General features: G+C 43.5%; 1 protein-coding gene across 1 annotated transcript; it reads left to right on the plus strand.

Annotated features, from left to right (window-relative positions):
- Positions 1-1,061: 1,061 nt before the first annotated feature.
- LOC139554947 (scinderin-like) lies at positions 1,062-17,020 on the plus strand. Its single transcript, XM_071368256.1, has 16 exons — positions 1,062-1,398; positions 3,892-4,046; positions 4,700-4,861; positions 5,506-5,655; positions 5,890-5,982; positions 6,067-6,199; positions 6,324-6,412; positions 9,176-9,391; positions 9,646-9,767; positions 9,912-10,002; positions 11,262-11,432; positions 11,683-11,860; positions 12,387-12,508; positions 12,947-13,024; positions 13,120-13,180; positions 16,462-17,020. Exons 1-16 carry the CDS (start codon positions 1,206-1,208, stop codon positions 16,629-16,631), a joined length of 2,184 nt encoding a protein of 727 aa, XP_071224357.1. The 5' UTR covers positions 1,062-1,205; the 3' UTR covers positions 16,632-17,020.
- Positions 17,021-17,714: the final 694 nt, after the last annotated feature.

Genomic DNA, 17,714 nt, shown 5'->3' on the forward strand with positions numbered 1-17,714 from the left:
TTGTTTTTACACTGCTGCAACTCGCTGTTAATTATCTATACATTGTCACTTTACCCCTACTTACAAGTGTCAATCAATCAATCAAATGTATTTATAAAGCCCTTTTTACGTCAGCCGATGTCACAAAGTGCTGTACCGGAACCCAGCCTAAAACCCCAAACAGCAAGCAATGCAGGTGTAGAAGCAAAAACAACCTAGAAAGGCCAGAACTTAGGAAGCAACCTAGAGAGGAACCAGGCTCTGAGAGGTGGTCAGTCCTCTTCTGGCTGTGCTGTGTGGAGATTATAACAGTACATGGCCAAGAAGTTCAAACGTTCATAGATGACCAGCAGGGTCAGATAATAATAATCAAAGTGGTTGTAGAGGGTGCAACAGGTCAGCACCTCAGGAGTAAATGTCAGTTTGCTTTCATAGTCGATCATTCAGAGTTAGAGACAGCAGGTGTGGTAGAGAGAGAGTCCAAAACAGCAGGTCCGGGACAAGGTAGCACATCCAGTGAACAGGTCAAATTACCTCGACTAACCTGAACCCCCGCACATTGACTCTGTACCGGTACCCCCTGTATATATGGCCTCGTTATTGTTATGTAATTTTATTGTGTTACTTTTTATGAAATGTTTTACTTAGTTTATTTAGTAAATATTTAGTTAACTCTATTTCTTAAACTGCATTGTTGGTTAAGGGTTTGTAAGTAAGCATTTCACGGTAAGGTCTACACATGTTGTATTCGGCGCATGTGATAAATATAATTGGATTTGATTTGCTGAGCTCTGTTGAAACTACAAGATAAACATCTCTGTTGACCTGATCTGAATGCAAGTTATTTGAAGCCTAATATTATGATGTAATAAAGTTATTATAGCAGAACCTTTACTCTGAGCGCTTTTCCAAGGACATATTGGAAATATTGAGCATGGATAGAGACAGTAATATGTAGGTGTAGTGAAAACATGTGTGTGTGAGTGTGTATGTGCGCGTACGCATTGTGTGTGTACTTTGGCAGCCTCTAAGACACACCCACCCCCTCTCAGCCTCAACCTCAGCCTTAGAGCCCTGCACACTGCTGCTATTGACTCACTCCTCCGCTGGACCAGACAGAGAACAGAGCAGCAGTCTGTGCCTCGCTCTCACCCCATACTCTTCTCACCACACCAGGGATCCACATCCAGCCGTCGCCCTTCTGCCACCAGACAACCAGAGGAACCATGGTGCTCTACCACAGGGAGTTTGACAAGGCAGGCAGGGCAGCCGGTCTCCAGATATGGAGGATAGAGAAGATTGAGCTGGTCGCTGTGCCTGAGAACCTGCACGGGAACTTCTATGTTGGCGACGCGTACGTGGTTCTCCACACCGTCAAACAGCGGGATAGCTGCTTCTACGACCTGCACTTCTGGCTGGGTGAGTTGGAGTGAATGAGCGAGTGTGTTTCCTCAGGCTCTTCCACACAACATGTCACACGCTGGATGATTTGTTTACTGACGGAGGGTTATGAATCCTTGGAGATTAACGTGAATACATTTGGGGAGTGCTTCATAGACGTTCAAGTTTTATAGCTACAGGCTGAAATCCATGGCATAATATTCTCAGAACCTTCTCATTAACATTAATACATACATTGGCAATAGCTAAAATAACTTAGCATCAAAGGACATAATATACTAACAGTGTTATAACACATTCCCTTCATCATAGGATCATATCTGAGTAGATGTATTCATATAAGAGAAGAACAGGTTGTACATTTCAAGACAGAACAAGATAGATGGTTTAGCTTGACACCACAAATGCAGATATGAGATGCTGATAATGTTGAGAAAGATAGTTTAGAAATGGATTAAATAATCACTATTATTTGGCATTGCTGTCCTGCACCTCCCCTGAAAGACCCCATGTCAACCTAATAGTAGAATGCCTCTGCTCTTTGTGGATGATCGCGTGTGAGCAGGGATGGAACATAAGGATTTTGGGCACTGGACAGCCAGGCTAGCCGTCTAAAAATGCAAGCAGTCTAAAAATTCAAAAGGCACTCTTTTGCAGGTGCATGGTAACAATTGAATAACATGAGAGAAAAAATAAGAAACCTGCATGCTTTTCTTGCTAGTATAACTGCTCTTTATTAAGCTTTACGTATAGGCCTCAAGGCCTTTGTAAGAGCCCGGGGCTAAAAAAATGTGCCATGCGATATTTGAAAAGACAAAATGTCAATAGCCGGGTAGCTAGTTGGGCACATTTTGTACTAGCCCTGTCTGAAAAGTACTGGCAACGGGTTAATGGGCTAGCTTAATTTCCATCCCTGTGTGTGAGTGACGTTTCATAACGTTTCACAACTGTGAGGTCTCAAGGTGCTGTTGTCTTAGTGTACAGAGAAGTAAAGCAGAAGCAAGTCAGACGATCTTGTCATCAGCTGAGCTGAATACAGTTTTTTTGCCTGAAGTAAAAAATGAAAGTGACTATCTGGGTGGGGTGATTGACTATCATGAATCTTCCTGGATAAGATAAGGTCATTCTCAGCAGAGGTCGTAAACTTTATCAGTCCTCGTTCCACACGTAATCTGGGAAACGATCAAGCCTTTTCATTAACCTTTGAGTAACTTCTCTGTTCAGCTGTCTCAGAGTAGACACATTGTACCTGAAGGTACTGTCAGTTTCTTCGTGGAACTACTGAACCATGCAAGTCAAGGCTACTGATCTGTAACTCCAGCTTCCTTCCTTGACACACAATCATATATTTTTATGTCTCTCTCTCTCTCCCACACCCTCTTTCTCTTTCTCTATCTCTCCCACCTTCTCTCTCTCCCACCCTTCCTCTTTCCTCTCCTCCCTCATGCCCCCCCCCCCCCCCCATCATTAACCATTAACCACTAAACATGCTAATGGACCTCCAAAGGGTTTCCTTCACATTATGCTTGCTGCTATGGGCTTTAATTTTTCCCTCGGTTCCTTCATTCAGTTACTCACTAAATTAGAATGACAACATGTTATAGACTGCTAGCTAATGTTTAACTATGTTAGTCACACCAAAATAGTAGGTATGACTTGGACTGTTTACCTACCTCATCAGGCCTACAAGGTACCACTTACAGGGTTCCAGCTCCTCAAATCAAATCCAATTGTATTGGTCACATACACATGGTTAGCAGATGTTATTGCGACTGTAGCGAAATGCTTGTGCCTTTATTTCCGACAGTGAAGCAATAGCTAACATGTATTCTCACAATTCCACAACAACTACCTAATAAAAACAAATCTAAGTAAAGGAATGGAATAAGAATATATACATACAAATATATGGATGAGCAATGACAGAGCGGCATAGGCAAGATGCAATAGATGGTATAAAATATAATATAAACATATGAGATGACTAATGCAAGATATGTAACCATTATTAAAGTGGCATTATGAAAGTGACTAGTGATCCATTTATTCAAGTGGCTAATGATATCAAGTCTGTACCCAGGCAGCAGCATCTCTGTGTTAGTGAATGGCTGTTTAACAGTCTGATGGCATCTGATGGCCTTGAGATAGGTGTTAAACCACTGTTGTGTTGTGCAGCAGCAGCAGTCACCCAGAAATGTACAATGGCAACACGCAAGGCTGTTAGATTCTGTTTGAGAGTGAAAATATGAAAACTGCATCACCAGTGTGATTATTGTTGCCAAGCCGTCTTCAAGGGTGACAAAAAAGATGTGAACAAACAGGCCCACGCCACACAGTGTGAAGATAAAGCATACTATGAACATCACAGTGATAACATCAGCTAGGCAGTTTGACTCATAAGAATGAACATTGTGCTTAAGTTCCTTTGTCTAAACTTGAATACTCTCTCATTTCATGCTAACATTTATCATATTGTATTTAAGTACTGTACCCCTCATGTTCTCTCCTTAGGTAAGGAGTGCAGCCAGGACGAGAGCACGGCGGCGGCCATCTTCACTGTTCAGCTGGATGATTTCCTAGGAGGGAAGCCTGTCCAGTACAGAGAACTGCAGGGGTTCGAGTCCACCGCCTTCACACGCTACTTCAAGGGAGGCATCACATATAAAGTACAGTATTGTCTTACTGATGCATTTTATTTCAGTTTATTTGACTAATATTATAGTTGTTCCTGTATCTGTCTTACTGCTATTTACTACTAGAAGATATGGTGTTATATTGAACCAAAAAGCACCCTTATTTTTAGCAGTGAATATTCATTCCATTTGCCACATTTCAGACCCTGGGCATCATACGCTGGAGGTCTGCTATTAAATTAACACTTGTCGTAACGTTTTGTTTGGCCCTGGCCATGGGCAGCAACACTGACTCATGGGATGGTAAAGGAACCTGGTGTGCAGATGAAAAGGAAAAACAGTTATGCGTGATCCTCACATTGTTTGTTTTTCTTGGTTCTGAACCTTTCTTAATTTTCCTTAATATTACCCAATCACTAGAAGGAACTACTTGACATTCTAACCTTGTTCAACCTCACAGGGTACTCATAGGCTCTGACATTGCCTTTTATATGTTGTTTCAGGGATGTTTGTGTTGGGCACTATGTAACTGTGTATCTTGTGTTGTATGTGATGTATGCTATGTACATCTACATCTTGTATTGCTTTAAAACTGAGCAAGACAAATTCCCTCTTGAGGGCAATGAAGTATTACATTTTATCCTGATCTACTCCATTTTTTTCTATTCTACCCTGTTCTATTCTAGGCCGGAGGCGTGGCCTCTGGGTTCCATCACGTGGTCACCAACGACCTGTCAGCTCTGAGACTATTCCATATCAAAGGTCGCCGCGTCGTCAGGGCAACTGAGGTTACCCTCAACTGGTCCAGCTTCAACAGAGGGGACTGCTTCATCGTGGACCTTGGTGCAGTAAGATTTGATTGATTGATTAATTGATCTACTGATTGACTAATTGACTCATCGATGGATCGACAGATCAGGAGATTGTACTTTAGCCTCCCTCTATGTGAGAGTTTACCATATAGATATAGAACATGTATCAATGATATAGTGTCTATGTTGGGAACAATGCCTCTGCCACTTGTATGCCACTTGTATGGATGGTAGTGCACTTAGTGACCCTGTAACAACAGTTCATTTGTTTGACTGTCACCTTCCTGAGAAAACAGACACATTGTCCAGACAAACTTCAAATTCTGTTGAAAGTCAAATATTAACTGTTCGGCTTGAGTTCTTCTTAAATCTTAAATATATGTAGGCCTACGGTATGTTGACTTGAGGTGGGTTTATGTATCAGATCATTTGATATACAAGGTATCCTAATGTTTACCAAACTAAATCCAAAAGCTGTACTGTTCTCTTATTTGAATATTGCCTGAAATCAGGATGTATTGCCACATAACAGTGACCCGCTGGGTTAGAACCTGGGTCATCTGCATGCCCCAGCATAATGTGAGTTATCCCTCGAAGCTAAACGCCTGTATGCACCTGGAACTTGATAAAGTGAGCAACAACCTTCTTTCAAATGAACCGTACCTGTTACCTGTCTATAGGTTATCTACCAGTGGTGCGGTTCAGAGTGCAACAAATTTGAGCGCCTCAAGGCAGCACAGGTGGCTGCCAGTATCCGTGATAATGAAAGGAATGGCCGAGCAAAGCTGGTTGTCGTGGAAGAGTGGAGCGAGCCGCCTGAGTTAACTGAGGTGACAGATGCTAATTCAATATGTATTTTTACAACCACAATATTGAACTTTCATTCCCTAGTCTAGAATTTGCACTCTTGAATGGACATTAATCGCGAATTACTGCAGGCACTTAACTGTATGACAGTTAAATAATCCACTTATGTACACTATCATTTTGCTATCTCCATTAACACAAGTCAATATTATCTTAGTCTTTTTTGTCTTTGTGTTTTTACCGGTCAACCTTAACAGGTACTTGGCAACAAGCCAGATCTACCAGAAGGTGATGACAATGACGATATGATGGCAGATATCTCCAACAGGAAAATGGCCAAACTCTACATGGTATGGTACACAGTCTATACACACTCTAACACACACTCACTCACACACACACACACACACTCATCTCGCTGTTGTTCCTTTCAGGTATCTGATGCGTCCGGAGAAATGCAGGTGACCCTGGTCTCAGAGGAGAACCCGTTCTCTCAGAGCCATCTGCTGTCTGACGAGTGCTTCATCCTGGACCACGGGAAGAGCAGGATGATCTTTGTCTGGAAAGGTACATATTTAAACTGCTACACATGCTTATCTTGACCATCTAAATTCATCCCCTCATCCTTTAGTACCTCCCATCTTTTTTGTACCTCTTCTTCTGCATGAATCATCCATCATCACCCATAAAGGCCGTAACGCCAACCCGAGCGAGAGGAAGACTGCCATGAAGACTGCTGAGGGCTTCATCAAGCAGATGGGCTACCCAGCTAACACACAGGTTCATGCTCATTATCATCCATATAGCGTCAGTCATAATTGCTTTGGTTGGATCATTTGATTGGATCAACTCGTGACTCAAATATCAGTCTATGTCAGTTCATGACCTGCTAAACTGATCATATCAAATAAAACTTTATTTGTCACATGCACCGAATTCAACAAGTCTAGACCTTACCGTGAAATGCTTACTTACAAGCCCTTAACCAACAGTGCAGTTCAAGAAGAGTTAAGAAAATATTTACCAAATTAACTAAAGTAAATAATAATTTGTACATGTAGGTAGGGGTGAAGTGGCTATGCATAGATAATAAGCAGCGAGTAGCAGCAGTGTACAAAACAAATGGGGGGGGGGCAGTTCTCTGACCTCACTGACCACACTGCCAGTTCTCTGACCACACTGACAGTTCTCTGACCTCCTCCCTATAGGCTGTCTCATCGTTGTCCGTGATCAGGCCTACCATTGTTGTGTCATCAGCAAACTTAATGATGGTGTTGGAGTCGTGTTTGGCCATGCAGTCGTGGGTGACCAGGGAGTACAGGAAAGGACTAAGTACACACCCCTGAGGGACCCCAGTCTTGAGGACCAGCATGGCAGTCGTGTTGTTGTCTACCCTAACCACCTGGGGGCGGCCCTTCAGGAAGTCCAGGATCCAGTTGCAGAGGGAGGTGTTTAGTCCCTGGGTCCTTAGCTTAGTGATGAGCTTCGTGGGCACTATGGTGTTGAACGCTGAGCTGTAGTCAGTGAACAGAATAATTCTCACACAGGTGTTCCTTTTGTCCAGGTGGAAAAGGGCAGTGTGGAGTGCGAGTGAGATTGCGTCATCTGTGGATCTGTTGGGGCGGTATGCGAATTGGAGTGGGTCTAGGGTATCCAGGAGGATGCTGTTGATGTGAGCCATGACCAGCCTTTCAAAGCACTTAAATGGCTACCAACATGCTACGGGGCGGTAATAATTTAGGCATGTTACCTTCGTTTTCTTGGGCACAGGGAATATGGTGGTCTGCTTGAAACATGTAGGTATTACAGACTCAGTCAGAGGTTGAAAATGTCAGTGAAGACACTTGCCATTTGTTCCGCGCATGCTTTGAGTACACGTCCTGGTAATCCATCTGACCCCGCGGCTTTGTGAATGTTGACCTGTTTAATGGTCTTGCTCACATTGGCTACCGAGAGCGTTATCACATAGACATCCAGAACAGCTGGTGCTCTCAATCATGCTTCAGTGTTGCTTGCCTCAAAGCGAGCATAAAAGCATTTAGCTCGTCTAGTAGGCTAGAATTAGGATAGAATTATGGTCAGATTTGCCAAATGGAGGGCGGGTTAGAGCTTTGTATGCATCTCTGTGTGTGGAGTAATGATGGTCTAGAGTTTCTTCCCATCTGGTTGCACATGTGACATGCTGGTAAAAATTTGGTAAAACTGATTTAAGTTTGCCTGCATTAAAGTCCCCGGCCACTAGGAGCACCGCTTCTGGGTGATTATTTTATTGTTTTCTTATGGCCTTATGGAGTTGGTTGAGTGCGGTGTTAGTGCCAGCATCGGTCTGTGGTGGTAAATAGACAGCTGCAAATAATATAGATGAGAATTATTTTGGTGGATAGTGTGGTCTACAGTTTAAGGTACTCTACCTCAGGCGCGCAATACCTCGAAACTTCTTTAATATTAGACATCGCGCACCAGCTGTTATTGACAAAAAGACCCCCACCCCTCGTCTTACCTTCTTACCTTATCTTCTCTGTTCTGCCGGTGTATGGAAATTCCCGCCAGCTCCATATTATCCGTGTTGTCATTCAGGCACGACTCGGTGAAACATAAGATATTACAGTTCTTAATGTCCCGTTGGTAGGATAATCGTAATCGTAGGTCATCAGTTTTATTTTCCAATGATTGTATCAGGATAAGGTAAGACCCAGATGCAGACTGTGTCGAAGTAACAATGTTGATTACAGCAACAGGGGCAAAGGTACAGGAAGGCAGGCAGGCTCAGGGTCAGGTCAGGCAGAGGTCGGTAATCCAGAGACGGGCAAAGGTACAGGATGGCAGGCAGGCTCAGGTTCAGGTTCAGGGGCAGGGGCAGGCAGAGTGGTCAGGCGGGCGGGCTCAGGGTCAGAACAGGCAACGGTCAAAAACAGGAGGACGAGTAAAGACAGACTGGGGAAAAGCAGGAGCTGATACAAAACCATTGGTTGACTTGACAAACAAGAAGAACTGGCAACAGACAAACAGAGAACACCAGAATAGGAGATAATGGGGAAGATGGGCGACACCTGGAGGGGGGTGGAGACAATCACAAAGACAAGTGAAACAGATTAGGGTGTGTCAAATTGCATGTTAGCAAGTAAAATGGATGGCAGTGAGAGTTTACTCGCTCGCTTATTGATTCTCAGAAGGCAGCCAGATTTGCGTCCTCTTTTCCTCCGTCTTTTCTTCACGCAAATGATGGGGATTTGGGCCTGTTCCCGGGAGAGCAGTATATCCTTCTCGTCGGACTCATTAAAGAAAAAAAAATATTACAGTTCGTGGTGAGTAATCGCTGTTCTGATGTCCAGAAGTTATTTTCGGTCATAAGAGACGGTAGCAGCAACATTATGTACAAAATAAGTAAAAAAATAAGTTGCAAAAAAAATGACAAAATAGCACAATTGGTTAGGAGCACGTAAATGTCAGCCATCCTCTTCGGCGCCATCTTCATCAGGACTGAAGGAGAGTTGATCCCCAACCCTGACATTCATAGAAACAACTCCTCTTCTCTATCTCCAGATCCAGGTACTTCCAGAGGGTGGGGAGACTCCCATCTTCAGGCATTTCTTCCAGGGGTGGAGGGATAAAAACCAGAGCGAGGGGTTTGGGAAGGTCTTTGTGACCGAGAGGATCGCAAAGATACGTCAGGTGGAGTTCGATGCCTCCAAACTCCATGAGTCCCAGAGCATGGCAGCCCATTATAACATGGTGGATGACGGCACAGGAGACACTCAGGTACAGGACCATGTGTTACTGCCACAAAACTGTTAGCCCGCTGAGCTAAGGTCTAAGCAATAGATCAGGGAGCTAGCACAGGCCTTCAGGAATCAGGCAAGGTTCCTCATTACACAGGCATTAAGAGCAGTGAATAAGAAAATGTGCTAATCTAAAAATGAGTCAGGTGTTTTATTCAACTGACAATTCCAATCACATGGATTGTAAACAAATTATAGTAGAATAGCAAGCCAGATGCATGTTTCATGTTCTAGATCTTCAGAGTGGAGAGCAGTGGTCGAGTCCCAATCGACCCAAAGACCTATGGCCAGTTCTATGGAGGAGACTGTTACATCATCCTCTATACATATAAGAGAGGACAGGTCATCTACACCTGGTGAGTCTGGTAGACCTGTGCTCATATATTCAATTAGATTGATTGGTTGGTTGGTTGGTTGGTTGGTTGGTTGGTTGGTTGGTTGGATGGATGGATGGATGGATTGATGAATTAATTGATTGATCCCTATACTTCCTGTGGCAGGCAGGGGGCTAGCAGCACTCTAGATGAGCTCACAGCTTCTGCCTTCCTAACTGTGGAGCTCGATCGCTCTCTGGGTGGGAATGCAGTTCAGGTAAGTCTAACCCAAATTAAGTTGAGGATCTCTTATTGTCCAATGTCCACAGATGTCCAGTGGATGTGCTTTATCCCAACCCCTCCGAAAGACACAGTCGCTGTTGGAGCGAAGGCCCTCGGTGGAAATGTGTAAAAGCTGTAGAAAGTTTTAAACTTTTTTTTTTTTATCACAGTTGTAAATTGTGATACTAGAGGTTATTCTCTCCAGCCCATAGTGTATTAAATTCCCTAATTTGATTGTTTTATCAGGGTTTACTTTCCATGCCTACGGGGCATGATGTAATCTTTTCTCTGGTTGTGAAGTTGGTATCTCATTATCTGATTCAATGTTTTATGATCAACTGTTAGCACAGGGTGCCGCTGGGAGGTTCTCAATTTGTTTTACTAACTCCTCCATCCTCTCCTCACCTCTTTTTTTAAAAAGGTCAAAGGTAATCGAGGAGAGGAAACGTGGAAACAAATGCGCTTGTATGAAATGAGATTCTCCTTCTCCACTCGTGCCTCATCAGGCAAATCGAGAGCTTGGGACGATAAGGTTCAATGTGGAAAAAGATGATTCTGGGATAATTAAAGTTCTGATCCCTCAATGGTTTGAATGGTGTCAGCGATGTTTATCTTGTAATCTTTTGAAATTAACAACATGATTTGTGGTATTTAGAGTACTATATAGGTAGAGAACATTGAACAGAACAAGGCTATGTCAATAACAACATTTAGACAAAAATGCAGATACAATCTTATAGTCCCAAACACTCGAAATGCGTTTACAGGGGTGGAATACCCAAATAAATGTGTAAAGTGATGAAAACAAATGGAGCTAGTTGTGGCAGACATTTTATAGATAAGTAGAGTATAGTTTTTAAATGTGTACATGTTTTTCTCCTTCGAAAAAAACACATCTGATTCAAAGTGGGTGTGGCGGATTATAAAACACTTCTGCGCTACCTGCCGCGAGGGCACTCTTGTGCATCCGCTGCCGAAGAAGGCCATCGAAGAGGGAGCAGACTCCTTTGTTCGCCTACTAACGAATTGACAGTTTCCTCCACCACCCGACAACTTATCGGTTTCTGGGTCACGGAGGATAGATAGCGTTTTTTTGCCCAAATGAGAATTTTCCACTGTGTATGCCATGTTATAGTGCCCCCTAGTGGTTGTCTACAGCATAGTTTTCTACCTGGCCCTCCAGCTATGGCTTTGCTATCCATGAGCTCCTGTACCAAATTTGATATGCATTAATACTCTCTTTTGGTTTCCTAGGTGAGAGTATCCCAAGGAAAAGAGCCTGCCCATCTCCTGAGTTTGTTCAAAGCCAAGCCCCTCATCGTGTATAAGAGTGGTACCTCACGCATCGGAGGCCAGGCACCTGCGGCCCCCACACGCCTGTTCCAGGTCCGACGTAACCTGGGCACCATCACACGCATCGCAGAGGTTAGGATATTCTCTCACACAGACACACACTTATGGTTGTTTGATTGGCAGAGATGGAAGGTAAACACACATAAATGCAGTTTTCACACTATATTGTGAATAGGCACTGATTATGCTAAATTTGAGGGTTTTTCATTGACATTTACGATGCTCATTTGTCATTTCCTATCATCTAGACTGGAGGTCAGCGTTTCCTCACCACTAGATCCCAGTTGCATTGTCTGTTGTGTGTGTGTGTGTGTTGTGGCAGGTGGATGTGGAGGCTGGCAGCCTGAACTCTAACGACGCATACCTGCTGAAGCTGCCCTCGGGGGGGAGCTACCTGTGGGTGGGTAAGGGCGCCAGCGAGGACGAAGAGCGGGGGGCCCAGTACCTGAGTCAGGTGCTGAAGTGTCAGACACAACGCATCGTAGAGGGACAGGAACCAGGTGAGAATATCATACAGATTCCTTGGCCTGGGCTCATGTTCATAAAACGTCTCAGAGGAGTGCTAATGTAGTATTAGTTTTCCTTTTTAGTTCATAATGAATAAGAATATATGGACAGGTTCCTGATATTAGATCAGAAGTTCTACTCCGAGAAGCTTTATGAGGGGCAGCAGGTAGCCTAGTGGTTAAAGTGTTGGACTAGTAACTGGAAGGTTGCAAGATCAAATCCCTGAGCTGACAAGGTCAAAATCTGTTGTTCTGCCCCTGAACAAGGCAGTTAACCCACTGTTCCTAGGCCGTCATTGAAAATAAGATATTTTTTTCTTAGCTGACTTGCCTAGTTAAATAAAGGTAAAATAAAAAAAATGAGATATGATGTAGTACTCAGGAAAGTCACCAGGGGACACACTGACACAAGGAAAGTCTTCAGACAGATTGACAAGTTTGAGGTTTTTCGTCCTAAAAATGTATATCACAAGTTCAAGATGCAAAGAAACCCAAGCAGATTTGTTTTGTTTGGTTGTAGCGGACCTCTGGGCAGCATTAGGGGGAAAGAAGGACTACCAAACATCAGAGAGACTGGCGAGTAAGAGCCTCACTCAACAACCTCGCCTGTTCGCCTGCTCCAACAAGACTGGCAGGTTCATAGTGAGTACCACACACACGCACTCTCTCTCTCTCTCTCTCTCTCTCTCTCTCTCTCTCTCTCTCTCTCTCTCTCTCTCTCTCTCTCTCTCTCTCTCTCTCTCTCTCTCTCTCTCTCTCTCTCTCTCTCTCTCTCTCTCTCTCTCTCTCTCTCTCTCTCTCTCTATATCCCTCTCTCTCTCTCTCTCTCTCTCTATATCCCTCTCTCATCTCTCTCTCTCTCTCTCTATCCCTCTCTCATCTCTCTCTCTCTCTCTCTCTCTATCCCCCTCTCATCTCTCTCTCTCTCTCTCTCTCTCTCTCTCTCTCTCTCTCTCTCTCTCTCTCTCTCTCTCTCTCTCTCTCTCTCTCTCTCTCTCTCTCTCTCTCTCTCACACACACTCACACTCACACTCACACTCACACTCAAATAGATAGATAGATGACAAATACTGTTTGCAGATTGAGGAGGTTCCAGGGGAGTTCAGTCAGGAGGATCTGGCAGAGGATGACGTGATGCTGTTGGATGTCTGGGATCAGGTATGGAGCTTGTTACATATCCTCAAATTACAATTTTCAGGCCATTTCTAACTCTATGGAGGTTGAACTACATTGATGTTCATTTTTTGCGATAGGTGTTTATCTGGATTGGCAAAGATGCCAATGAAGTTGAGAGAACTGAATCTGTAAAATCAGGTGAGTTTTGCCTTGTGTGTGTGTATATAGGGTAGTTTATTTTTCGTAGTACGTTTAATATATAGTTTATAAGTATATAAACTGAAACCATATCATGACCAAGACTTGGCATCTATAAGGTCTTATTTATGCATACATTTAAGCAATGAGATTTAAAAAAATATATATACAGTGGGGAGAACAAGTATTTGATACACTGCCGATTTTGCAGATTTTCCTACTTACAAAGCATGTAGAGGTCTGTAATTTTTATCATAGGTACACTTCAACTGTGAGAGACAGAATCTAAAACAAAAATCCAGAAAATCACATTGTATGATTTTTAAGTAATTAATTTGCATATTATTGCATGACATAAGTATTTGATACATCAGAAAAGCAGAGCTTAATATTTGGTACAGAAACCTTTGTTTGCAATTACAGAGATCTTACGTTTCCTGTAGTTCTTGACCAGGTTTGCACACACTGCAGCAGGGATTTTGGCCCACTCCTCCATACAGACCTTCTCCAGATCCTTCAGGTTTTGTGGCTGTCGCTGGGCAATACGGACTTTTAGCTCCCTCCAAAGATTTTCTATTGGGTTCAGGTCTGGAGACTGGCTAGGCCACTCCAGGACCTTGAGATGCTTCTTACGGAGCCCCTCCTTAGTTGCCCTGGCTGTGTGTTTCGGGTCGTTGTCATGCTGGAAGACCCAGCCACAACCCATCTTCAATGCTCTTACTGAGGGAAGGAGGTTGTTGGCCAAGATCTCGCGATACATGGCCCCATCCATCCTCCCCTCAATACGGTGCAGTCGTCCTGTCCCCTTTGCAGAAAAGCATCCCCAAAGAATGATGTTTCCACCTCCATGCTTCACGGTTGGGATGGTGTTCTTGGGGTTGTACTTATCCTTCTTCTTCCTCCAAACACTGCGAGTGGAGTTTTGACCAAAAAGCTCTATTTTTGTCTCATCAGACCACATGACCTTCTCCCATTCCTCCTCTGGATCATCCAGATGGTCATTGGCTAACTTCAGACGGGCCTGGACATGCGCTGGCTTGAGCAGGGGGACCTTGCGTGCGCTGCAGTATTTTAATCCATGACGGCGTAGTGTGTTAAATGGTTTTCTTTGAGACTGTGGTCCCATTTCTCTTCAGGGTATTGACCAGGTCCTGTCGTGTAGTTCTGGGCTGATCCCTCACCTTCCTCATGATCATTGATGCCCCACGAGGTGAGATCTTGCAGACCGAGGGTGATTGACCGTCATCTTGAACTTCTTCCATTTTCTAATAATTGCGCCAACAGTTGTTGCCTTCTCACCAAGCTGCTTGCCTATTGTCTTGTAGCCCATCCCAGCCTTGTGCAGGTCTACAATTTTATCCCTGATGTCCTTACACAGCTCTCTGGTCTTGGCCATTGTGGAGAGGTTGGAGTCTGTTTGATAGAGTGTGTGGACAGGTGTCTTTTATACAGGTAACGAGTTCAAACAGGTGCAGTTAATACAGATAATGAGTGGAGAACAGGAGGCCTTCTTAAAGAAAAACTAACAGGTCTGTGAGAGCCGGAATTCTTACTGGTTGGTAGGTGATCAAATACTTACAGTGGGGAGAACAAGTATTTGATACACTGCCGATTTTGCAGGTTTTCCTACTTACAAAGCATGTAGAGGTCTGTCATTTTTATCATAGGTACACTTCAACTGTGAGAGACGGAATCTAAAACAAAAATCCAGAAAATCACATTGTATGATTTTTAAATAATTAATTTGCATTTTATTGCATGACATAAGTATTTGATCACCTACCAACCAGTAAGAATTCCGGCTCTCACAGACCTGTTAGTTTTTCTTTAAGAAGCCCTCCTGTTCTCCACTCATTACCTGTATTAACTGCACCTGTTTGAACTCGTTACCTGTATAAAAGACACCTGTCTACACACTCAATCAAACAGATTCCAACCTCTCCACAATAGCCAAGACCAGAGAGCTGTGTAAGGACATCAGGGATAAAATTGTAGACCTGCACAAGGCTGGGATGGGCTACAGGACAATAGGCAAGCAGCTTGGTGAGAAGGAAACAACTGTTGGGGCAATTATTAGAAAATGGAAGAAGTTCAAGATGACGGTCAATCACCCTCGGTCTGGGGCTCCATGCAAGATTTCACCTCGTGGGGCATCAATGATCATGAGGAAGGTGAGGGATCAGCCCAGAACTACACGGCAGGACCTGGTCAATGACCTGAAGAGAGCTGGGACCACAGTCTCAAAGAAAACCATTAGTAACACACTACGCCGTCATGGATTAAAATCCTGCAGCGCACGCAAGGTCCCCCTGCTTAAGCCAGTGCATGTCCAGGCCTGTCTGAAGTTTGCCAATGACCATCTGGATGATCCAGAGGAGGAATGGGAGAAGGTCATGTGGTCTGATGAGACAAAAATAGAGCTTTTTGGTCTAAACTCCACTCACCGTGTTTGGAGGAAGAAGAAGGATGAGTACAACCCCAAGAACACCATCCCAACCGTGAAGCATGGAGGTGGAAACATCATTCTTTGGGGATGCTTTTCTGCAAAGGGGACAGGACGACTGCACCGTATTGAGGGGAGGATGGATGGGGTCATGTATCGCGAGATCTTGGCCAACAACCTCCTTCCCTCAGTAAGAGCATTGAAGATGGGTCATGGCTGGGTCTTCCAGCATGACAACGACCCAAAACACACAACCAGGGCAACTAAGGAGTGGCTCCGTAAGAAGCATCTCAAGGTCCTGGAGTGGCCTAGCCAGTCTCCAGACCTGAACCCAATAGAAAATCTTTGGAGGGAGCTGAAAGTCCGTATTGCCCAGCGACAGCCCCGAAACCTGAAGGATCTGGAGATGATCTGTAGGGAGGAGTGGGCCAAAATCCCTGCTGCAGTGTGTGCAAACCTAGTCAAGAACTACAGGAAACGTATGATCTCTGTAATTGCAAACAAAGGTTTCTCTACCAAATATTAAGTTCTGCTTTTCTGATGTATCAAATACTTATGTCATGCAATAAAATGCAAATTAATTACTTAAAAATCATACAATGTGATTTTCTGGATTTTTGTTTTAGATTCCGTCTCTTATAGTTGAAGTGTACCTATGATAAAAATTACAGACCTCTACATGCTTTGTAAGTAGGAAAACCTGCAAAATCGGCAGTGTATCAAATACTTGTTCTCCCCACTGTATATACTTATATACCTTTAATATATAAGAGGTGTGAACACCCTCTTTTCTATGGTTTATCCCGTTGATAACATCTATGTGCTCCCTTCCTTACAGCCAAGACATACATAGAGACGGATCCGGGTGGTCGGGATAAGAGGACCTCCATAGTGATGGTGAAGCAGGGTCATGAGCCCCCCACCTTCACAGGGTGGTTCCTGGGGTGGGACGCGGAACGCTGGGACTCAGACACCATGGCCAGGACCATGAAGACACTGCAGATTTAGCATCAATGAATCCAAACAGTTATAACACCATTATAACACAGTTAGACAGTTATAACAGTTATAACATTCACTATGTATTCAGTGGAGGGTTTACAAATACTAGTGTGAAAGGAGGGTTAGCTAGCTCTTCATGGACTAGTGTTAACCCCAGATGGTGTGTACTGCTTGGACAACTTTGTTGTTTTGGTTCCAAAGACAAAAGACCAAAAAGTATGATATATGATGTTAATTTGAATGCGGATCTTTACATTTGGACTACGTCTGGAATTAAATATTGCTATTTGCTCTATAAAAACAAAAATACAAATAAGAAGTTTGTAATTTGTGTGTTGGCGAGTATGGAAGATTGAATGCTTTTGTCATTAAAAACTCTGATAGAAAATGCATAACGCCTTCCCGAGAGTTATTTGCATGAACTCACACTGAGAAAGAGAATTTCATTTTTTTTTGTCCTCGAGTCTAACTAGCCGCCTGATCTCGCGAGCTTACATGAATGGTTCGCTAATCAGTCTGGTAATTACCAGGCTAAACGTCTAACCATGATGGACAATCAAATTAATTCAAGACGGGCTAATACATTATTAAACATTTATTAGCTCCAGTGTCTTGTCTTAAACATTTATTAGCTCCAGTGTCTTGTCTTCATCTCAAACCTTGGCCTACTGTGTAGCCTGGGAAATGAACTTGTAATTCATATCCTACAATATTCGAGTACCTGAAAAAGTCATTTTGGTCACTTTAGAATATCAAAAGAAAGACCTAGGCTTTCCAATGAGAGACATAACTATCACTAGTAAATTGAGTGTGAGATTGGGCACAGACATCAATTCAACGTTAATTCCACGTTGGTTCAACGTAATTTCATTGAAGTCACGTGGAAACAACGTTGATTCAATCAATGTGTGCCCAGTGTGATTGCACTGAAATGTTATTTCAAATGTACATTTCCCACCATCACAATGTCTGGCGTCTGGGGAGCCCACCCACTTTCAGATCATACAATTGAAACTGTTGAGCGATCAGACCAGATCCGAGAGACCACCCAAGTCACTCAGTAAATGTGCTCTTGATGGTCCTCATCTT

Source organism: Salvelinus alpinus, chromosome 26 (genome assembly GCF_045679555.1).
Source record: "Salvelinus alpinus chromosome 26, SLU_Salpinus.1, whole genome shotgun sequence".
NCBI classification, from domain to species: Eukaryota; Metazoa; Chordata; class Actinopteri; order Salmoniformes; family Salmonidae; genus Salvelinus; species Salvelinus alpinus.

Coding starts and splice junctions, on each gene's coding strand:
- LOC139554947 (XM_071368256.1), top strand. CDS start 1,206: ATGGTGCTCTACCACAGGGAGTTTGACAAGGCAGGCAGGGCAGCCGGT. Junction 1,399..3,891: donor CGACCTGCACTTCTGGCTGG/GTGAGTTGGAGT, acceptor TTCTCTCCTTAG/GTAAGGAGTGCAGCCAGGAC. Junction 4,047..4,699: donor AGGGAGGCATCACATATAAA/GTACAGTATTGT, acceptor GTTCTATTCTAG/GCCGGAGGCGTGGCCTCTGG.